This window comes from Scyliorhinus torazame, chromosome 2 (genome assembly GCF_047496885.1).
Source record: "Scyliorhinus torazame isolate Kashiwa2021f chromosome 2, sScyTor2.1, whole genome shotgun sequence".
Lineage (NCBI taxonomy): Eukaryota > Metazoa > Chordata > Chondrichthyes > Carcharhiniformes > Scyliorhinidae > Scyliorhinus > Scyliorhinus torazame.
In genome coordinates this window covers 264364401-264388301 of record NC_092708.1, presented here as the reverse complement: position 1 = coordinate 264388301, position 23901 = coordinate 264364401, and the positions used below count along the sequence as shown (strand labels likewise).

Here is a 23901-nt window from a genome sequence, read left to right as displayed (position 1 = left end):
AGATTGATTGATTTTTTGTTAACCAAAGATATTCAGGAGCATGGGGAAAAGGCAGGTATGTAAATTAGGTTACAGCTTAATCATGATCTCATCGAATGGCGGCACAGGTTAAATGACCTACTCATATTCCTATGTTCCTATGGTCCCTTGCTCCCTAGTAGGGAATCATAGAATCCCTAAACTGCAGAAGGAGGCCATTTGGCCCACCAAGTCTGCACCGACCCTTAGACGACCACACTACCGAGGCCCAATCCCTTGTCCTATTCCTGCAACCCCACCCTAAGGGGCAATTTATCATGGCCAATCCACCAAAGCTGCACATCTTTGGATTGTGGGAGAAAACCAGAGCACCCAGGGAAACCCATGCAGATGCGGGAGAAAGTGCAAACTCCACACAGACAGTTACCTGGGGATACATTCTCCGGAAACGGCGCGATGTCCGCCGACTGGCGCCCAAAACGGCGCAAATCAGTTGGGCATCGCGCCGCCCCAAATCGGTGTTATTGTATTTGTTTTTGTTTATATATTATTTATTTCTTGTTTATAAAACTGGCCATTGTTATTTATATTGTGATATTACTGTGTAAAGGATACACAATGTACTGTGATGGTTGGCCAAAAATTTTCAATAAAATATTTATTTAAAAAAAAGGCCGTGACCATATAACAAAAATGAGGCCACACTGCGCATATGTGCCTGCTCAATGGTGCGCATGCAACTGCATTTTAAAAATATGGTCGCAGCCTTTTTGAAGGCCGCTCGCAGCTGGCCTGCGATCGGTGGGCCCCGATCGCGGGCCAGGCCACCGTGGGGGCACCCCCCGGGGCCAGATCGCCCAGATCCCCAGGACCCCGGAGCCCGCCCGCGCCGCCTTGTCCCGCCGGTAAGGTAGGTGGTTTAATCTACGCCGGCGGGACAGGCATTTTAGCGGCGGGATTTCGGCCCATCCGGGCCGGAGAATCGCCGTGGGGGGGCCGCCAACCGGCGCGGCGCGATTCCTGCCCCCGCCGAATATCCGGTGGTGGAGAATTAGGCAACCGGCGGGGGCGGGATTCACGCCAGCCCCCGGCGATTCTCTGACCTGGCGGGGGGTCGGAGAATCTCACCCCTGACGTCAGTATCGAACCCGGGTCCCTGCCATCGTGCCGCCATACCTAACCTACAAGCTCTCTCAACCTGACTACAAGGTCACAAGCCTTTCTTGTGCCTCGTACAAGTATTCTCTTTTCCCTAGTACAAGTATTCTCTTTTACCATTGATCATCCACCAAGCCTTTGTCCCACTTTTTCAGCCCTAGGCACCACTCTCCCTGACACTAAACCCAAAGACACCTGTCTTCAACTAGCATACAGATCCCTCAATCCAAGACCCAAAATGTGGGATAGTTTCCCCCTACCTGTCATAATACAAACAGACTTTCTTCCCAAATACCATTCCATGGACTTGCCCAATAGTGCACCATGGATCTTATTTATTTCCAAACACCAGGTAGAAATTCAATGTTAACTTACTGTCTCGTCACTTCCCAGAAACACTTCACCCTTGACGTTGACTGGGATTGCTAATTTTGGACTGGTCCTTTCCCAACAAACATTTCTAGTGCGACCACTGTGTGGTGCACTATTCCCACATGGATGATTGCTAACAAGCCGTGTTTCTTGTTAGACCTTGAACAGATATTATCTGCAGATAATTCAACCAATCAGATCTTTCTGGCCTTTATGGTATAAGTACCATACTGTGCGTTTACCTACAACTATTGGACAATTTTAAACCTTTATCCCTCCCGGTGATAAAGTTCAAATCACAAACTTACAATTCATGATCAAAACAGGAGACAGCAGGGAAAATGGACTGTTTATTCTGATTTAATACTCCAGTTGGTTGTTGGTGGTCAGGACCACCTCTTAGAATACAATTATGTACTTTTATTTCTTGAAAGTTTATGTCAAATATCTGGATTTTACAGATGTTTTCTTGAAGTATCATTTATTCTCCAGTGTATATGTTCAATTATGATGCCTATTTTGTTCCTTTTTTAACACATCCCTTCCTCGTAACTGTCTGTTTATAATAGGCACCTACCTGATAATGTCCCCTTAATTGCAGACACCTACCTGATAATTCCCTTCAATATAATAAGCCCTTCCAAATAACACCCTTTTTATAACAGTCCCTTTTCTTATATTACCCCTTTCTTACAGACCCCTTCCTGCCCCTTCCCAATGATGCCTCTTTCATAACAGGCCGCTCTAAACCAGGCATTTTCAAAGTCCGGGTTGCGACCCACGGGTCAGTCGTGGGCGGGTGTCAGGAGGGTCGCGGAGCCATCTGTCGCGGCGCACCTGATTGCGCAAATTCCCGTGCAACAGCCGCAGCAGCCGGCTTTTAACAATGCCAGCTGCGAGCGGCCTTCAAAAAGGCTGCGACCATATTTTAAAAATGCAGTTGCATGCGCACCGTTGAGCAGGCACATATGCGCAGTGCGGCCTCATTTTTGTTATATGGTCACGGCCTTTTTTTTTTAATAAATATTTTATTGAAAATTTTTGGCCAACCATCACAGTACATTGTGTATCCTTTACACAGTAATATCACAATATAAATAACAATGGCCAGTTTTATAAACAATAAATAAATAATATATAAACAAAAACAGAACTAAATGGCAACTGCCTTGTCCCAGATAAATATTCTCCAAAAATATGTTTTCACCGTCCAATATACAATTATGTATAACAACAACCTATACATATTATACTTATATATTAACATCCCTGAGAATCCCTCTGGTTCCCCCCCCCCCCCCCCCCCCCCTCCCCCTGGGTTGCGTTGCTGCTGCTGTCTTCTTCTTTTCCATTCCCTCTATCTTTCTGTGAGGTATTCGACGAACGGTTGCCACCGCCTGGTGAACCCTTGAGCCGATCCACTTAGGACGAACTTAATCCGTTCCAGCTTTAGAAACCCTGCCATGTCGTTTATCCAGGTCTCCACACCCGGGGCTTGGCTTCCTTCCACATCAACAGTATCCTGCGCCGGGCTACTAGGGACGCAAAGGCCAAAACATCAGCCTCTTTCGCCTCCTGCACTCCCGGCTCTTCTGCAACCCCGAATATAGCCAACCCCCAGCTTGGTTCGACCTGGACCCCCACCACCTTCGAAAGCACCTTTGTCACCCCCACCCAAAACCCCTGTAGTGCTGGACATGACCAGAACATGTGGGTGTGATTCGCTGGGCTTCTTGAGCATCTCGCACACCTATCCTCTACTCCAAAAAATTTACTGAGCCGTGCTCCAGTCATATGCGCCCTGTGTAACACCTTAAATTGTATCAGGCTTCGCCTGGCACACGAGGACAATGAGTTTACCCTACTTAGGGCATCAGCCCACAGCCCCTCCTCAATCTCCTCCCCCAGCTCTTCTTCCCATTTCCCTTTCAGCTCGTCTACCATAATCTCCCCCTCGTCCCTCATTTCCCTATATATGTCTGATACCTTACCGTCCCCCACCCATGTCTTTGAGATCACTCTGTCCTGCACCTCCTGCGTCGGGAGCTGCGGGAATTCCCTCACCTGTTGCCTCGCAAAAGCCCTCAGTTGCATATACCGGAATGCATTCCCTTGGGGCAACCCATATTTTTCGGCCAGCGCTCCCAGACTCGCAAACGTCCCATCTACAAACAGATCTCTCAATTGTGTTACTCCTGCTCTTTGCCATGTTCCAAATCCCCCATCCATTCTCCCCGGAGCAAACCTATGATTATTTCTTATCGGGGACCACACCGAGGCTCCCGTCTTTCCCCTATGCCGTCTCCATTGCCCCCAAATTTTCAGAGTAGCCACCACCACCGGGCTTGTGGTGTATTTCTTCGGTGAGAACGGCAACGGCGCCGTCACCATGACTTGTAGGCAAGTCCCCCTACAGGACGCCTTCTCCAATCTCTTCCACGCCGCTCCCTCCTCTTCTCCCATCCACTTACATACCATTGAGATGTTGGCGGCCCAGTAGTAATCACTCAGGCTCGGTAGCGCCAGCCCCCCCCCCTATCCCTACTACGCTGCAAAAATCCCTTCCTCACTCTCGGGGTCTTCCCGGCCCACACAAAACTCATGATACTCTTCTCAATCCTTTTGAAAAATCCTTCGTGGTCACCACCGGGAGGCAGTGAAACACAAAGAGGAATCTCGGGAGGACCACCATTTTAACCGCTTGTACCCTCCCTGCCAGTGACAGGGATACCATGTCCCATCTCTTGAAGTCCTCCTCCATCTGTTCCACCAACCGCGTTAAGTTTAACCTATGCAATGTACCCCAATTCTTGGCTATCTGGATCCCAAAGTAGCGAAAGTCCCTTGTTACCTTCCTCAGCGGTAAGTCCTCTATTTCTCTACTCTGCTCCCCTGGATGCACCAGAAACAGCTCACTTTTCCCCATGTTCAGCTTATATCTTGAAAATTCTCCAAACTCCCCAAGTATCCGCATTATCTCTGGCATCCCCTCCGCCGGGTCCACCACATACACCAATAAATCGTCCGCGTAAAGAGATACCCGGTGTTCCTCTCCTCCCCTGAGTACTCCCCTCCACTTCCTGGAACCCCTCAATGCCATTGCCAGGGGCTCAATCGCCAGTGCAAACAACAATGGGGACAGAGGACATCCCTGCCTCGTCCCTCGATGGAGCCGAAAATACGCAGACCCCCGTCCATTCGTGACCACGCTCGCCATCGGGGCCCTATACAGCAGCTGTACCCATCTAATATACTCATCTCCAAAGCCAAATCTCCTCAACACCTCCCACAAATAATCCCACTCCACTCTATCAAATGCTTTCTCGGCATCCATCGCCACCACTATCTCCGCTTCCCCCTCTGGTGGGGGCATCATCATTACCCCTAGCAGCCTCCGTATATTCGTATTCAGCTGTCTTCCCTTCACAAACCCAGTTTGGTCCTCATGGACTACCCCCGGGACACAATCCTCTATCCTCATTGCCATTACCCTGGCCAGAATCTTACCGTCTACATTTAGGAGGGAAATAGGTCTATAGGACCCGCATTGCAGCCGGTCTTTTTCCTTCTTTAGGAGAAGCGATATCGTTGCCTCCGACATAGTTGGGGGCAGCTGTCCCCTTTCCTTCGCCTCATTAAAGGTTATCATCAGTATCGGGGCAAGCAAGTCCACATATTTCCTATAAAATTCGACTGGAAATCCATCCGGTCCCGGAGCCTTCCCCGCCTGCATACTCCTAATTCCTTTCACTACTTCCTCTATCTCGATCTGTGCTCCCAGTCCCACCCTCTCCTGCTCCTCCACCTTAGGAAATTCCAGCCGGTCCAGGAAGCACATCATTCTCTCCTTCCCATCCGGGGGCCGAGCTTCGTATAATCTTTTATAGAATGCCTTGAACACTCCATTCACTCTCTCCGCTCCCCGCTCTATCTCTCCTTCCTCATCCCTCACTCCCCCTATTTCCCTCGCTGCTCCCCTTTTCCTCAATTGATGGGCCAGCAACCTGCTCACCTTCTCCCCATACTCATACTGTACACCCTGTGCCTTCCTCCACTGTGCTTCTGCAGTACCCGTTGTCAGCAAGTCAAATTCTACGTGTAACCTTTGCCTTTCCCTGTACAGTCCCTCCTCCGGTGCCTCCGCATATTGCCTGTCCACCCTCAGAAGTTCTTGCAGCAACCGCTCCCGTTCCCTACTCTCCTGCTTTCCTTTATGTGCCCTTATTGATATCAGCTCCCCTCTAACCACTGCCTTCAGCGCCTCCCAGACCACTCCCACCTGGACCTCCCCGTTATCATTGAGTTCCAAGTATATTTCAATGCACCCCCTCACCCTTAGACACACCCTTTCATCTGCCATTAGTCCCATGTCCATTCTCCAGGGTGGATGCCCTTCTGTTTCCTCCCCTATCTCCAAGTCTACCCAATGTGGAGCGTGATCCGAAATGGCTATAGCCGTACTCTCCGTCCCCCTCACCTTCGGGATCAACGCCCTTCCCAAAACAAAAAAGTTTATTCGCGAATAAACTTTGTGGACATAGGAGAAAAACGAAAACTCCTTACTCCTAGGTCTGCTAAGTCTCCACGGGTCTACTCCTCCCATCTGCTCCATAAAATCTTTAAGCACCTTGGCTGCAGCCGGCCTCCTTCCAGTCCTGGATCTCGACCTGTCCAGACCTGGATCCAGCACCGTATTAAAATCTCCCCCCATTACCAACTTTCCCACCTCTAGGTCCGGGATGCGTCCTGGCATGCGCCTCATAAAATTGGCATCATCCCAGTTCGGGGCATATACGTTTACCAAGACCACCGCCTCCCCCTGTAATTTGCCACTCACCATCACGTATCTGCCCCCGCTATCCGCCACTATGGTCTTTGCCTCAAACATAACCAAGCTTCCCCACTAGTATAGCCACCCCCCTGTTTTTCGCATCTAGCCCCGAATGAAACACCTGCCCCACCCATCCTTTGCGTAGTCTAACCTGGTCTATAAGTTTCAAGTGCGTCTCTTGTAACATAACCACGTCTGCCTTAAGTTTCTTCAGGTGTGCGAGTACTCGTGCCCTCTTTATCGGCCCGTTCAGCCCTCTCACATTCCACGTGATCAACCGGGTTGGGGGGCTTTTTACCCCCCCCCCCCCTTGTCGATTAGCCATCCCCTTTTTCCAGCTCCTCACCCGGTTCCCATGCAGCTGTGTCCCCCCCAGGCGGCGCCCCCCCGCCCACCCCACCCCATTCCGGCTCCCCCCTCTCCCCAGCAGCAGCAACCCAGTAACTCCCCCCTCCCACCCCGCCCGCTAGATCCCCCACTAGCGTAGTTACACCCCCCATGTTGCTCCCAGAAGTCAGCAAACTCTGGCCGACCTCGGCTTCCCCCCGTGACCTCGGCTCGCACCATGCGACGCCCCCTCCTTCCTGCTTCCCTATTCCCGCCATGATTATCATAGCGCGGGAACAAAGCCCGCGCTTCCCTTTTGGCCCCGCCCCCCATGGCCAACGCCCCATCTCCTCCACCTCCCTTCCTCTCTCCACCACCACCTGTGGAAGAGAGAAAAGTTACCGCATCGCAGGATTAATAACATTAAACTCATCTTTCCCCCCCTTTTTCCCCCCTCTTCGCCCCCCATACTCGCCCCACCACTTTGTTTCAAACGTTCTTTTTTAGTAACCCGCTTATTCCAGTTTTTCTTCCACAATAAAAGTCCACGCCTCATCCGCCGTCTCAAAGTAGTGGTGCCTCCCTTGATATGTTACCCACAGTCTTGCCGGTTGTAGCATTCCAAATTTTATCTTCTTTTTGTGAAGCACCGCCTTGGCCCGATTAAAGCTCGCCCTCCTTCTCGCCACCTCCGCACTCCAGTCTTGATATACGCGGATCACCGCGTTCTCCCACCTACTGCTCCGAGTTTTCTTTGCCCATCTAAGGACCATCTCTTTGTCCTTAAAACGGAGGAATCTCACCACTATGGCTCTGGGAATTTCTCCTGCTCTCGGTCCTCGCGCCATCACTCGGTATGCTCCCTCCACCTCCAGCGGACCCGCATTAACGAGTGCAGCATCGTGCTCACATATGCCCCGACGTCTGCTCCTTCTGGAAGACCAAGAATCCTTAAATTATTCCTCCTCGCGTTATTCTCCAGCACCTCCAATCTTTCCACACATCGTTTATGGTGTGCCTCGTGCATCTCCGTCTTCACCACCAGGCCCTGTATATCGTCCTCGTTCTCGGCAGCCTTTGCCTTCACGACCCGAAGCTCCCGCTCCTGGGTCTTTTGCTCATCCTTTAGCCCTTCGATCGCCTGTAATATCGGGGCCAACAGCTCCTTCTTCATCTCCTTTTTAAGCTCTTCCACGCAGCGTTTCAAAAACTCGTGTTGTTCAGGGCCCCATATTAAACTGCCACCTTCCGACGCCATCTTGGTTTTTGCTTGCCTTCCTTGCCGCTGCTCTAAAGGATACACCGCAATCCGGCCACTTTCCTCTCCTTTTTCCATCCGTATCCAGGGGGGATTCCCTTCTGGTTTACCGCACAGTGCTTTTAGCCATTAAAATTGCCGTTGGGGCTCTTATTAAGAGCCCAAAAGTCCGTTCCACCGGGAGCTGCCGAAACGTGCGACTCAGCTGGTCATCGCCGCACCCGGAAGTCCCGGTCACGGCCTTTTTGAAGGCCGCTCGCAGCGGGCATTGTTAAAAGCCGGCTGCTGTGCGTGAATTTGCACAATCGGGAGCGCCGCGACGGAGAGGCTTAAAGGAACTGAGAGAGAGAGTTAAAGAGGCAGAGTGGTTTAAGGAAGATTTTCCAGAGTTTAAGGCAATAGCAGCCGACAGTACAGCCGCCTATTGTGGAGCAAAGGAAATAATGCACAAGAGGCCATAATTGGGAATACGACCAAAGAAAGTTAAAAGCTGGCTGCTGCGGCTGTTGCCCGCAAATTTGCGCAATTGGAGACGCAGAAGATTTTTTTTAACTTCTCTGTAATCGCCCTATCTGAAGGGAGGCAGAGAGCAGGTCACACCCCCCCGAAGTTCGACATCACGTGCTTTGGATGCAATGGCGATTCTTCCATTTTGTCAACAGCAAACAGGGTAAGAGAAAATGATGGGTTGCGAAGGTCGGCCGGTGTGGGTCCCGAAGGTTGGCCGGTTGGTAAAAATGGGTCCCCGGAAAAAAAGTTTGAAAAACACTGCTCTAAACAATACTCCATTATAATCTACCCCTCCTTATAACACTGCAATATAATAATGCCCCTATTTATAACATTACTTTGATAATGGGTCCTTTTCTTATAACACAGGTTCCTGTTCCTATGGTGTTCATCACATACAGCAAAACATATCAAAATTCTCAACCCACCTGATGTAAATAATGATTAATAAGTAAAGGGCAGGGAATTGAAGACAAAATTAAGGATCCTCAAGAGGTGTTGAAAATGAGCAGGGAAGGTTAAAGGCAGAGGGATTGGGGGAAGGAATTCCAGCATGGATGAAGGAATGGCCACTGAAGGTTGAATGGAGGGAACTGGATAGGAAACTGCCATTGGAGGAATTTACTCATCACTGAGTAAGCATAAGCCCCTTGGAACGTATTTGAAAGAGTAGATTAACAGGTCTCAAAATCAATTAGTTGGGGCATCCAGAGCTAATGGATCTTTCCAAGATCAGGGCTGATGGGAAACATCTGAGATTGAGGATGTGGTCTGAAACATTTAGCTGTAGTTTTGAGACTGAGCCTCCAGATAATATAAATACAAACTAGAATTTTGCTATTGATGGAGATGGAGTAGAAATTGGAGGAAGGATCATTTCTTGATAAGGGGAGGGTAGTTCCTTCTGGGGCTAAGGACTTGCAGATTTACATTTAGGGTAGAGCAGGGACGTTGAGACAGTTGGAACCAGAGGCATGTAAGAGCTGGTGAGAACTAAAGGTGGCTTTAACTGTACTGACACCAGGCTGAAGGAAATTTAAGCCTAACTAGGCTGGACTGGAAGTTCAAAAGCAAAGTGACAGCATGGGAATCAATGTAGGAGGTTGAGGGTCAGAGCTAGGTGTTTTTAGCCTACACTTGGCATCTGATCCTCCCACTTCCGGATGTAATCAACAAGAGACAATGTACCTGGTGCGTGGGAGGAGACCAAGACCTGAGGAAGTATGGACATGTCTATGGAAGTGGTGTAAAAAACATTCAGGAGTAGTTTTACAATTTTGCATTTCTGCCAATTAATCGCTGATTCTCTGCTTGCAGTGCATGTTTGTAAATACTTTTGCATTATTACCTGCACCTCCTTTCAAAACCTCATCCATAATAACTTCCTCCTCATGTAACACACTGAATCCTTACTTTTTTGCCAAGTACTTAGTTCCTCCAAAGCAGCTTTGTAATGTACCTAGGGATCTTGATACTAAGCAATGTGTGAAGTTCTAGAACATAGCTTCTTTCCTGAGAGGGAGAGACATCGTAGCTGAATATAGGAATGTGTAAGGAGAGAAAAGCTTTGCAAATAGATTGAAAGTGTCCAACTGTCCCCCCACCTCAAAGAAAGATTTTCCTGAAATTAAATGTGGTAATCTATAAATTTAAATGAACAAATGCACCTTCCATTCACTTAATTTGTTCTGCTACTTTTCTTTCCATCTGTACTTCTCTCTGACTTCTGTGGTTCAGGTCCTGCTGTTATCAGATACCTTCCATTACTTTGCCAAAGTGAGTTTAGACAGTGCGTGTGGGGACACGATTCTCCTCTCCTAACCCAATGATGGTCAACTGTAGCAACGTCTGGCTGAGACTAGCCAGCTCAACACTGGTTGATCAAAGATGGAACTATACTGCTCCATATGGCCCATTCTGTGAAGCCAACCTAGTGGAACTTGTGTAATTGTACCTTCAAGGCACCTGTCAAACCCTACTGCATCTCCAGCACTCTCCTGTTCATCATTTCTAACCACTTCGTCTTTCCTCTAGCCAATCATCTTTGTTTGTGATAGAACTAAGGACACTGTAGACTCGGAGGTGGAAACGGAGAAAAAAACGGAAGACAAGAAAAAGACCAAGGTTTTTCCATGTACTAGCATGGCTTGGACTGTGATAGCCTGAAATCAGTGAAATATGCTCTGCACTGCTCTTTCCCATTCAGAAGGAACCTTAAATAGGAAACAGATGCTAACACTTAAAGTCCTGATGCATCTGAATGGAAAAGGGTCAAAGTATGACAGTGTTCAAGAGCGCCAGGGTTACAGCATGTTTCTGAGCTTCCTGTGAGGATTGAAATCTGGCCTGAATAGGTGATTTCCTATTACACCTGGGAGTGCATCACTGGCAGAGAACGAGAAGATGCCTGGGATATGTGAAGAAAGAAAGGCTGCAAATAAATTCAAAGAGTGTAACATAGCAAAATTTAGTGGATGTTACTAAAATCGGTGGAAAAGCAGGGAATGAAGGGGAGATAAAGATTTTACAGATGGCTATAGATAGACTTGCAGATTGGGCCAAAATTTGGATGATGGCGTTTAATGTAGATAAGTGTGAGGTTATCCATTTTGGCCAAGAAAAATGAAAGACAAATTATCATCCAAATGGAAAGCAGATACAAAATTCATCTGGGCAGAGGGATCTGGGTGTCTTTGTTCATGAATCGCAGAAAATCTGTGCAGATAGAGCATGTAATTAAAAAGGCACATGGAATGTTAGCGTTTATTGCAAAAGGACTGGAGCGTAAAAGTAGAGGAGTATTGTTGCAATTGTATAGGGTGTTGGTGAAACCACATCTGGAGTATTGTGTCCAGTTTTTGTCTCCTTATTTGAGAAAAAATGTGGTGGCATTGGAGGCAGTTCAGAAGAGATTCACAAATTGATTCTGGGGATGAAAGGGTTGATGTACGAGGAGAGATTAAACAGTTTGGGCTTTTACTCGCTGGAGTTTAGAAGTATGAGAGGGGATCTTTTTGAGGTATAGAAGATACTAAAAGGGATTGATAAAGTAAATGTAGACCAATGTTCCCCCTTGTAGCGCAACCTAGAATGAGATGTCACAGATATAGGTTGAGAGGTGCTTGATTTAGAACTGAAATAAGGAGGAACTACTTCTCGCAAGGCTAGTGAATTTGTGGAACTCGCTGCCTCACAGTGCGGTGGAGTCTGAATCATTACATGGTTTCAAGAAAGAGATAGATATATTTCTCATAAAAATGGGTTAAAGGGATATGGGGAGCAGGTAGGGAGGTGGATTTGAGACCAGGAAGAGATCAGCCATGATCTGATTGAATGGAGAAGCAGGTTCGAGGGGCTGAATTGCCTACTTCTGCTCCTAATTCCTATGTTCCTATCTCAACAATAGGTCCAGACTCCTGGAGAGAGACTGTCTCACCAACAGGACATGACTCCTAGAGAGAGACAGTCTCACCAATGGGACCTGTCTCCTAGTGAGAGAGACAGTCTTACCAACAAGGCCAGACCCCTTGAGAGAGGCAGTCTCATGAACAGGACCTACCTCCTAGAGAAAGGAACAGTCTCATCAACAGGACCCGACTCATACAGAGAGGGACAATCTCACCAACAGGATCTGACTTTTAGAAAGAGGGTCAGTCTTACTCACAGGACCTTATTCCTGGAGAGGGACAGTCTCACCAACAGGACCTGACGCCTAGTGAGAGACACAGTCTCACCCACATGTCCCGACTCCTAGTGAGAGGGACAGTCTTACTACTAGGGCCTGATTCCTGGAGATGGACATTCTCAGCAACATGTCCCAACTCCAAGTGAGAGAGGGACAGTCTTACTAACAGGACCTGACTCTTGGACAGAGACAGTTTCACCAACAAGACCTGACTCCCAGAGAGAGGGTCAGTCTTACGAACAGGACCTGGCACTGGGAGAGAGACAGTTTCAACAAAAGGACCTGACTCCTGGAGAGAGGGACAGTCTTACTAACAGGACCTGACTCCTGAACAGAGTCAGTCTCAGCAACAGGACACAACTCCTGGTGAGAGGGACAGTCTTACTAACAGAACCCGATGACTCCTGGAGAGAAATATTCACATTCATCAACAAGTGCAGTAAAATTAAAACATTTGAAGGGCTATTGCTTGAATCTCCTCATGAAGTGTCCTGATTATGAGGCCAGCTTGACAAAGAAGATTTTTATGGAGATGTACGCTATTTAAAAGAGATCCCATGTCTTTCAGTCCTTGCTTCTGGATTTGCCAGAGTCAGAAATGGATGGAACCACCTGTATTAATCTTCCACTCTGGCTGGAGAGGTTAATTTCAATGAATAAATTAGGATATCCAGATAGTGCAGCTAGGGCAGTCCTGCTTGTTCATGTTGGGAAAGAAGCAACAGTGCTTGTTTCTACTTTAATCTTGGGGAAAGAAAACTGTTAATGTGTAGGACGTATAGTGATTTGAGGCTGATCGGAGGGTCCCGGAGCATCATCTGGATTTTCATAGACAGTGGAATTAAAAGGGAACGATACGAGCAGCTGAAGTAAGCATGAAGTTGGTTGTTTTGGAATATTAACTGAGGTAGCCTTACACTGCAAGGGACGCTTTATGCTAGCTTATAAATTTGCTCCCTACAACTTATGGCTAACGCTGTACTAAAACTATTGGATAAAATTGTCAGTGGCTTTATGTGGGGTTGAGAGTCCTGTCAATAAGTTGACCATCAGCATTTTCCAAAGCTGACATCTTTGGAAAAGATCACATCAGAAGTCTTTTAGAAGAAGCACCATCAGAGGCCTGTTGACAGGATGCACTGCGGGCTTGACGCAGAAATAGAATCGCTGCTTATACTAGTTGCTGTCAAAGGTTGGCTTTGATGTTGGCTTTGATATTTTAGACTTATCTCATTTGACTTTTGGCACAAATGTATTTTCCAAGATGCTAAGAGAACCATTCTTGACGCATCAGCAACCATATAATCTTTGGTTTGATTTCTTCCATGATCAGCCTTCATCAACAACAGCCAGGGAGGAGACTGAGGAGGACCTGCAGTTCCGTCGTATTTTTGAACAGATTTCAGGAGATGTAAGTATTACTGTGTCTTATTATCAATTTCTTTCCAGTGAAGTTGGGAGTTTGGAAATACTGACGCAGACCTTCCCAGAGACCGATATATAAGCCAAGATGCATGTCTGGACCCTGTGGAAGTATTACTTGGAATGTTTGAACTTCCAATGCGAAATTCCCCTGCTCCGGGACCCTCCGATAAAGATTCCAACTCTTTTTTTTTTTTTAATAAATGTTTTATTGAAAATTTTTTCCCAAACAACAATTTTTCCCCTCTTACAAAGCAAACGCAACAATAACAATACAGAAATTTTAAACAATACACAAGTAACAAAACCCCTTTATCTTTGACCTAAACTAAACCCCCCCTCCCCCCCCCCCCTCCCCCTGGGTTGCTGCTGCTGGTCATCTGTCTTCCCTCTAACGTTCCCCTAGGTAGTCGAGAAATGGCTGCCACCGCCTGGTGAACCCTTGAGCCGATCCTCTCAGGGCAAACTTTATCTGCTCCAGTTTAATGAACCCCGCCATATCATTTACCCAGGCCTCCAGTCCGGGGGGTTTCGCCTCCTTCCACATGAGTAGGATCCTGCGCCGGGCTACTAGGGACGCAAAGGCCACAACGTCGGCCTCTTTCGCCTCCTGCACTCCCGACTCTTCCGCAACTCCAAATAGAGCTAACCCCCAGCCTGGTTTGACCCGGGCCCTCACCACCCGCGAAATCACTCCCGTCACTCCCTTCCAATACCCTTCCAGTGCCGGGCATGCCCAAAACATATGTGCGTGGTTTGCCGGGCTCCCGCCACACCTCCCACATTTGTCCTCCACTCCAAAGAACCTGCTCAATCTTGCTCCCGTTATGTGTGCTCTATGTAGCACCTTAAATTGAATCAGGCTAAGCCTGGCGCATGAGGAAGAGGAATTTACCCTGCTTAGGGCATCAGCCCACATACCCTCCTCTATCTCCTCCCCTAGTTCTTCTTCCCACTTTCCTTTTAGTTCGCCCACCGACTCCTCCCCCTCTTCCCTCATCTCTCGTTAAATCTCTGACACCTTGCCCTCTCCGACCCACACCCCTGAAAGCACCCTGTCCTGTATCCCCTGTGTCGGGAGCAATGGAAATTCCCTCACCTGTTGTCTAGTAAATGCCCTCACCTGCATATATCTCAAGAAATTTCCCCGGGGCAACTTATACTTTTCCTCCAATGCTCCCAAGCTCGCAAAAGTCCCATCTATAAATAAATCTCCCACCCTCCTAATTCCCAACTGGAACCAGCTCTGAAATCCTCCATCCATTCTTCCTGGGGCGAACCTATGGTTGTTCCTGATTGGGGACCCCACCAGGGCTCCCCGCACCCCTCTCTGTCGCCTCCACTGTCCCCAGATATTCAATGTTGCCGCCACCACCGGGTTCGTGGTAAACTTTTTAGGTGAGATCGGTAGCGGCGCCGTCACCAGCGCCTCTAAACTCGTCCCTTTACAGGACTTTCTCTCCAGTCTTTCCCACGCCGCTCCCTCACCCTCCATCATCCATTTACGTATCATTGCCACATTGGCGGCCCAATAGTAATCGCCCAAGTTCGGTAGTGCCAATCCTCCTCTGTCCCTACTACGCTGAAGGAACCCCCTCCTTACTCTCGGAACTTTCCCTGCCCACACGAAGCTCGTGATGCTCCTGTCTATTTTATTAAAAAAGGTCTTAGTGATTAGTATAGGGAGACATTGAAATACAAATAAGAACCTCGGGAGGACCATCATCTTAATTGCTTGCACCCTGCCCGCCAGCGATAGAGGCTGCATGTCCCACCTCTTGAAGTCCTCCTCCATTTGTTCTACCAACCGTGTCAGATTAAGTCTGTGCAAGGTTCCCCAGCTCCTAGCGATCTGAATCCCCAGGTATCGGAAGTTTCTTTCCACTTTCCTTAGAGGCAAGCCTTCTATCTCTCTACTCTGGTCCCCTGGATGTATCACAAATAATTCACTCTTCCCCATGTTTAGCCTATACCCCGAGAAATCCCCGAACCCCCTCAAAATTCGCATAACCTCTATCATTCCCCCCGCTGGGTCCGACACGTATAACAATAGGTCATCCGCATATAACGAGACTCGGTGTTCTTCTCCCCCTCTAATCACCCCTCTCCATTTCCTGGAGTCTCTCAACGCCATGGCCAGAGGTTCAATTGCCAACGCGAACAACAATGGAGACAGCGGGCATCCCTGTCTTGTTCCCCTATATAGTCGGAAATACTCCGATCTATGTCGACCTGTAACTACGCTTGCCGTTGGAGCCCCATAAAGAAGTCTAACCCAGCTAATAAACCCGTTCCCAAACCCAAACCTCCTTAACACTTCCCATAAATACTCCCACTCCACCCTATCAAATGCCTTCTCTGCGTCCATTGCCGCCACTATCTCTGCCTCCCCCTCCACTGGGGGCATCATTATCACCCCTAATAGTCGTCGCACGTTAACATTCAGTTGTCTCCCTTTTACGAACCCTGTCTGGTCTTCGTGCACCACCCCCGGGACACAGTCCTCTATCCTCGATGCCAGTACCTTTGCCAACAATTTGGCGTCCACGTTCAACAATGAAATGGGTCTATAGGACCCGCACTGCAACGGATCTTTATCCCTCTTCAAAATTAACGATATCGTCGCCTCCGACATCGTCGGGGGTAGAGTCCCCCCTTTCCTGGCCTCATTGAACGTCCTCACCATCAACGGGGCCAACAAGTCCACATATTTTCTGTAATACTCCACCGGGAACCCGTCTGGTCCTGGGGCCTTCCCTGCTTGCATGCTTCCCAGTCCCTTAATAACCTCGTCCACCCCAATCGGTGCCCCCAGGCCTACCACCCCCCGCTCCTCCACTTTCGGGAACCTCAATTGGTCCAGGAACTGCCGCATCCCCTCCTCTCCCTCTGGGGGTTGAGACCTATACAGTTCCTCATAGAAGGTCTTGAACACCTCATTTATCTTTCCTGCCCTTCGCACCGTGTCTCCCCTTTCGTCTCTAATTCCTCCTATTTCCCTCGCTGCTGCCCTCTTTCGCAATTGATGAGCCAACAGGCGACTCGCCTTTTCCCCATATTCATACCTCCTCCCCTGTGCCTTCCTCCACAGTACCTCCGCCTTTCTGGTGGTCAGAAGGTCAAATTCCGTCTGGAGTCGTCTCCTCTCCCTGTACAATTCCTCTTCCGGGGTCTCTGCAAATTCCCTATCCACCCTTAAAATCTCCCCCAGTAATCTTTCCCTTTCCTTGGCCTCTGTTTTCCTTTTGTGGGCCCCAATGGAGATCAGCTCTCCTCTGACCACCGCTTTTAGTGCTTCCCATACCACTCCCACAGGGACCTCGCCGTCGTCATTGACCTCCAGGTATCTCTCAATACACCCCCGCACTCTTGCACACACTCCCTCATCCGCCATCAGTCCCACATCTAATCGCCAGAGTGTTCTCTGCTCCCTTTCCGCTCCTAATTCCAGGTCCACCCAATGTGGGGCATGATCCGAAACCGCTATGGCTGAGTACTCAGCTTCTTCCACCCTAGAGATCAACGACCTTCCCAAAACAAAAAAATCTATCCGGGAGTACACTTTATGGACATGGGAGAAGAAGGAATACTCCCTAGCCCTAGGTCTAAGAAATCGCCATGGATCCACTCCCCCCATTTGGTCCATAAACCCCTTAAGTACCTTGGCCGCTGCCGGCCTTCTTCCGGTCCTTGAGCTGGATCTATCTAGCCCCGGGTCCAGCACCGTATTAAAGTCCCCTCCTAAAATCAAGTTTCCTACCTCCAGGTCCGGTATACGCCCCAGCATCCGTCTCATAAATCCCGCATCGTCCCAGTTTGGGGCATACACGTTAACCAACACGACCTCCATTCCCTCCAGCCTGCCACTCACCATTACATATCTACCTCCGCTATCTGCTACGATGTTCTTTGCTTCAAATGCGACCTGTTTCCCCACCAAAATGGCCACCCCTCTATTCTTTGCGTCCAGTCCTGAGTGGAACACCTGTCCCACCCATCCTTTCCTTAGCCTAACTTGGTCCGCCACCTTTAGGTGCGTCTCTTGGAGCATAACCACGTCTGCCCTTAGTCCTTTCAAATGCGCGAGCACTCGGGCCCTTTTTATCGGTCCGTTCAGGCCTCTCACGTTCCACGTGATCAGCCTCACTAGGGGGCTACCTGCCCCCCTCCCGTGTCGACTAGCCATTACCTTCTCTAGGCCAGTCCCATATCCCGCCTCCACGCTCCCGCTCGCTCCCCCAGCGTCGCACACCATCCCCGCCCACCCACTCTTTAGCCATTTCCTTTTGGATTTCCGCAGCAGCAACCCAGTTGTCCCCCCCCCCCTTCTCCCTCCCTCCTCCCCTCCCCGCTAGATCTCTTTCTAGCTTGATTGCTCCCCCCATATTACTTCCGTAAGTCAGCTGACTTCAACTGACCCCGGCTACTCCTGCTCACTCCTCGACCCCCCCCATGTGGGGAACTCCCATCCGCCTTGCGCCTGTCTTCCCGCCTTATTCTTTCTGGTGCGGGAACATCCCTTTACCTGACCCGCCTCTTATGGCGCAGCTCCCTTTCCCCTCCCCCTCCCCTTCCCCATTCTCCAACTATGTCCCGTCTTTCCCCCCTCACCGGCGCCCACATTTCCCCAATGTCTCCCCCCTTCCCTGTTTACTTCTCAATTAACTTCCACCGTAACATTAACAATAACATTTCCTGCAGCATCAGTCCCTCAGTTCCGATCCAATTTCTCTTCTTTGATGAAGGTCCATGCTTCCTCCGCCGTCTCGAAATAATGGTGTCTCTCCTGATACGTGACCCATAGTCTTGCCGGCTGCAGCATCCCGAACTTCACCTTCCTTTTATGCAACACCTCTTTGGCTCGGTTGAAGCTCGCCCTCCTTCTCGCCACCTCCGCACTCCAATCCTGGTATACCCGTACCACTGCATTCTCCCATCTGCTACTCCGCACCTTTTTAGCCCATCTCAGGACCTCTTCTCTATCCTTAAGGCGGTAAAATCGCACGATTATCGCCCTGGGTGGTTCTCCCGCTTTTGGTCTTCTCGCCGGAATCCGATTTGCCCACTCCACCTCCAAGGGGCCCGTAGGGGCCTCAGCACCCATCAGTGAGCTCAGCATCGTACTTGCGTACGCTCCACAGTCCACTCCTTCCACACCCTCAGGGAGACCCAGTATCCGAAGGTTCTTCCTTCGCGCTCCATTTTCTAGGGCTTCGATCCTTTCAGTACACTTTTTATGAAGTGCCTCGTGCGTCTGTGTCTTAACCGCCAGGCCCAGGATCTCGTCCTCAATATCTGTCACCTTCTGCTCCACCACACGGAGCTCTGTCTCCTGGGTCTTTAATGTCTCCTTGAGCCCCTCAATTGCCTGTAGCAACGGGGTCAGCACCTCCCTCTTCAGCAGCTCCACGCACCGTCTCACAATTTCATGCTCAGGCCCCCATGTCGCCTGCGCTTTCTCCGCCGCCATCTTGTACTTCTCTCTTTCTGACCCTTTGGTCGACGATTCCTCGCGCTGCAGCCGCCGCCGCCAGTTTTTTCCTCCTTCGTTTGGGGGGGACTCCCTTCTCACACGCCCCACACCGGGTTGCGTCGTCGAAAAATTCCCCGTTGAGGCTCTTAAAAGAGCCCGAAGGTCCGTCAGAGCTGGAGCCGCCGAAGCGTGCGGCTAGCTAGGCATCACCGCAACCGGAAGTCCCTTCAGTGGCCTTGATGAGGTCTTTTCACAGTTGTTCCCTCTGCTGCTAGAATTCACCTTTGATACAGGCCCTCAGGTCAGCTTGCAGCTTTAAGCTTGCCCTTCCCCCGCCTGCATGCTGGAAGAGGCCCTGTTTATCCTGTAGTTGCAGCCAAATCTTTCACTGTTTCTGCGTGTGTCTGGCAACCAAGAGACATACCCTTCCTGGGGGACACTGTCGGGGGAATATTGCCGCCTTCTTCCCACACCGGGAAATGTCAAACAAATGCCGTGGGGGCCCTGTAAAAGAGCCCAAAAGTCCGTTCCAAGCAGGAGCTGCCGAATATGCGACCTAGCTCTGCATAGCCGCACCCGGAAGTCAAAGATTCCAACTCTTGAGATAGAATCAGAGACTTCAGACAGCTCCAACATACTCACTTTCCAATGTAGTTAGCAGGAAATATTAGACAGAAAACTCCTAGTCTAACTCCTAGGTAGCTACACAACTGATCCACCAATCACTCACACTGGATCCACCCCAACCCCGACTGCTCCCTAACCTAACCTGACTAGCCCCCACCACCTGACTCTCCTATTCGACTTGATCGGACTACCTCCTGACTAGACCTGACTACACCCCATTTCCCCATACCAGACCTGACTAACCCCAAATCTGACAACCTCTCTTGATACGACTTGAATAGCCCAACGTACCTACCCAATTACCCACCTGCCATCTACCCACCTATATACCACCTTAACCATAAGTCAGCCTACCCACCTGCCATCCTAATCACCTGCTATCCTATTCATCTGTCACCATAACACCCTGCAACACGACCAGACTACAAACCTTAAACTTCACCTACCTACCACCCTACCCAAATGCCACCCTGCTACCCTACCCACATGCTACCCTACCCATGTATCACCTCACCCACCAGTTACCCTTCCCTTCCTACCTACGACTGTGGCCAATTACCAGCTCACCCACTTGCTACCCTACTAATCTGCCACCTTTCAATCCTTTCCACTTGCCACCCTACCCACCTACCACTGAACCACCCAATTTACCCACCACCACTCCACCCACCTGCCACCCTTCCCTCCTGCCACTCGATGACCCTACCCACCTCACTCACTTGCCACCTACTCAATTACCTCATTGACCCTATCCCTTTGCCTCACCCACCTAACCACATTACCATACTATCCATTTACTCATTCATCCACTCACCTATTTAGTAACATTCATCCATATCCATTCAGTAACAGTCACATTGGATATTTAAAATTACCTTAAGTCAACTTCTGCTCTGATTCTCTTTACTGTTCACTGCGTGGATTTCTGCTCTGAGGGAGTTCTTCTGTGCTGTGGGTCAGATATCTGGCCTTTTCAAATTTATCCAAGTATGTCGTTAGTTTTCGGCTAGTTCTGATGCTGTTTGGAGGACTTGGACCATATTGTAAGAGATATTATAGCGTATTTCAATAATCTCAGAACAAACATTGATACTCAAAGTGGGAGTCGTACGAGAGTATGAGGTGAGGTGTTGCAAATGTTTCACCCCTTATTCAGAAAATTGGAGAACAATAAACATGGCAACGACAGACCAAACAACCTAATGCCAGTGGCAGGGAAATTTGAAGCCAAAATTTCCAAGACAAAATTAATTATCACCAAACAAAATATCACTTTATAAATACCAACTATCACAGAATTGTAAGAAGTCTTACAACACCAGGTTAAAGTCCAACAGGTTTGTTTCGAATCACTAGCTTTTGGAGCACAGCTCCTTCCTCGGGTGAATGAAGAGGTGGGTTCCAGAAACATAGACAAAGTCAATGATGCAAAATGATACTTTGAATGCGAGTCTTTGCAGGTAATTAATTCTTTACAGTTCCAGATGGAGCAACTGGAGAGAGGGATAATCACAGGTTAAAGAAGTGGGAATTGTCTCAATTGCAAGGCAGTTGGTAGGATTTTGCAAGCCCAGACGAGATGGTGGGGGGTGAATGTAGTGAGATATGAATCCAAGGTCCCGGTTGAGGCCGTACTCATGAGTACGGAACTTGGCTATAAGGTTCTGCTCGGTGATTCTGTGTTGTCCCGCGTCCTGAAGGGCGCCTTGGAGAACGCTTACCCGAAGTTCAAAGGCTGAATGCCCATGACTGCTGAAGTGTTGCCCGACTGGAAGGGAACATTCCTACCTGTCAATTGGCACGCGATGTCCGTTCATCCGTTGTCGCAGCGTCTGCATGGTGTTACCAATGTACCACGTTTTGGGACATCCTTTCATGCAGCGCATGAGGAAGACAACATTGGCCGAGTCGCATGAGTATGTACCATGTACCTGGTGGGCGATGTTCTCACGTGTAATGGTGGTACCATGTCGATGAATCAACATCATCTCGCCTGGGCTTGCAAAATCCTACCAACTGCCCTGGTTTGAGACAATTCACTCCTCTTTAACCTGTGATTATCCCTCTCTCCAGTTGCTCCGTTTGGACCTGTAAAGACTTAATTACCAGCAACGACTCGCATTCAAAGCATCGTCTTGCATCATTGACTTTGTCTATATTTGTGTTTCTGGAACCCACCTCTTCATTCACCTGAGGAAGGAGCAGTGCTCTGAAAGCTCGTGATTCGAAACAAACCTGTTGGACTTTAAACTGGTGTTGTAAGACTTCTTGCTGTGCTCAACCCAGTCCAACGCCGGCATCTTCACATCATAATCACAGAATTGTTCAAGGGAAATCGTATTTGATGAACTTGATTAAATTCTATGATACAGTAACAGAGAGGGCTGATGAAAGTAATGGAAATGAAAATGAAATGAAATGAAATGAAAATCGCTTATTGTCACAAGTAGACTTCAAATTAAGTTACTGTGAAAAGCCCCTAGTTGCCATATTCCGGCGCCTGTTCGGGGTAATGCAGTTGGAGTAGTGAATATATATTTTCAAAAGGTGTTTGATAAAATAATACACAAACGGCATATTAGAAAAATTGAAGCCCATGGGCAGCAACAATGAAAAATTAGCTAAGAGTCAGAAAGTGGAGAGTTGAGAAGTGGTGAACATTTGTTTTTCAAACTGGAGGGAAATATACAGTGATGTTTCTCAGGGATTCATATGAGGACCACTACTCTTTTTGATATATACACATGCCCTGAACTTTGTTTTGCAGGGTAGCATTTAAAAAAAAAAAAAAATTTTATTAAGTTTTGAATATTCTATACAAAGTTATCAAACACACAAATACCTTTAAGAAAACCCAAGAAGACAAAAAAGAAAAAAGCCAGAAATTTGCCCGCCAGCCATCGCCCCCTCCTCCCTCCCATAGCTTCCAGTGACCAGTGAAGTACAATATAAACGGTCGCCATCTCCAAGAGAACCCTTCAATCGAACCCCGCATGGTGTACTGACCTTCTTGAGGTGCAAAAACTCCATCAAATCCCCTAGCCATGTCGAAGCACTCGATGGTGTTGCCAACCTCCAACCCAGCAGGATACGCTTCCGTACTACCAACGAGGTGAAGGCCAGGACATGTGCCCCCTACACCCATCCGCAGCAAACCCCCAAAATAGCCACCAAGGACAGGGTTCTAGCTCAATATTTAGGATCGCTGACATGGTATAAAAAAAAGACTTCCAGAAACCCACCAGCTCAGAACAGGACCAGAACATGTGTGTGTGGTGTGCGGGCCCCCTTGAAAAGCACTCACACCTATCCTCCACCCCCTCAGAAAAACGCCTCGACCTTGTCTTAGTGAGGTATGCCTGAAACACTACCTTTATTGAATAAGGCTCCGTCACCCGCCGTAGCGCCTCACTCCACACACACCCTCCTCCAGTAGTGGCCCGGTTCCTCTATGCATTTCGTCTTCACCCCTTCCATTGAACTCACTCTTCCCCTGCTATCCATGCATACATGCTGGCTGGACAAACTGCCCTCCTCTGACCCCGAACAGGAGAGAACCTGCCCCAATAAGGAAGATGGCGGCACACCGGAAAAAACGAAAAAAACGTCTTAACAAAACTCCACACCTGGAGGTACCTAAACATGTCCATGTCCACCAGCCCAAATGGCCCCATCAGCTCCTCCAAACTGGTAAACCGTCCCTCCAAAAATTAAGTCCCCCACTGTCTCCACCAATCTCTCCCTCCACACACAAAATGAGGCAATCAGACTTGCCGATTCAAATGTGCGGTTAGCACAAATGGGAGCCAGCCTTGAAGCTGCCCCAACTTAAAATACTGGTGGAGATGCCTCCATATTTTTAACGTGGCCACCACCACTGGATTCAATGAGTATTTTGCTGGTGCCAACAGAATGGCACCATTAACAATGCCCCCAAACTTGTCCCCATAGATGACTCCGGCTCCATCTGAACCCAGAGAGCCCCCGGGTTCCTGTACCACCCCAACACCTTCTTCGTGTTAGCTGCCCAATAATACAGCACATTTGGCAATGCTAAGCCCCCTGCCTGTCTCTCCCGCTGAAGCACCCCCCTCCGAATCTTCGGGGCCTTACCCGCCCGAATAAAACAGGAAATAAGCCACTCGACCATTTGGAAAAGGTACTTAGGCAGAAACACCGGGAGACACTGAAATAAAAATAAAAATCTTGGCAAGGTGTTCATCTTAACCAATTGGACCCAGCCCGCCAATGATAATGGG

The 23901-nt window shown here is 48.9% G+C and overlaps 1 protein-coding gene across 7 annotated transcripts in view; it reads left to right on the top strand.

The window, feature by feature from the left end:
• The window catches only part of LOC140398211 (calpain-3-like), a 216282-nt gene that overhangs the window by 157929 nt on the left and 34452 nt on the right, over positions 1-23901 (top strand). For 6 of the 7 annotated variants that reach the window (XM_072486601.1, XM_072486618.1, XM_072486628.1 and 3 more), the window contains one exon: positions 13454-13531. In XM_072486601.1, coding sequence (XP_072342702.1) covers positions 13454-13531 — 78 coding nt within the window. Of the gene's footprint in view, positions 1-10469; positions 10560-13453; positions 13532-23901 lie in introns of all 7 variants that reach the window. The other variant, XM_072486655.1, reaches the window with a different exon arrangement.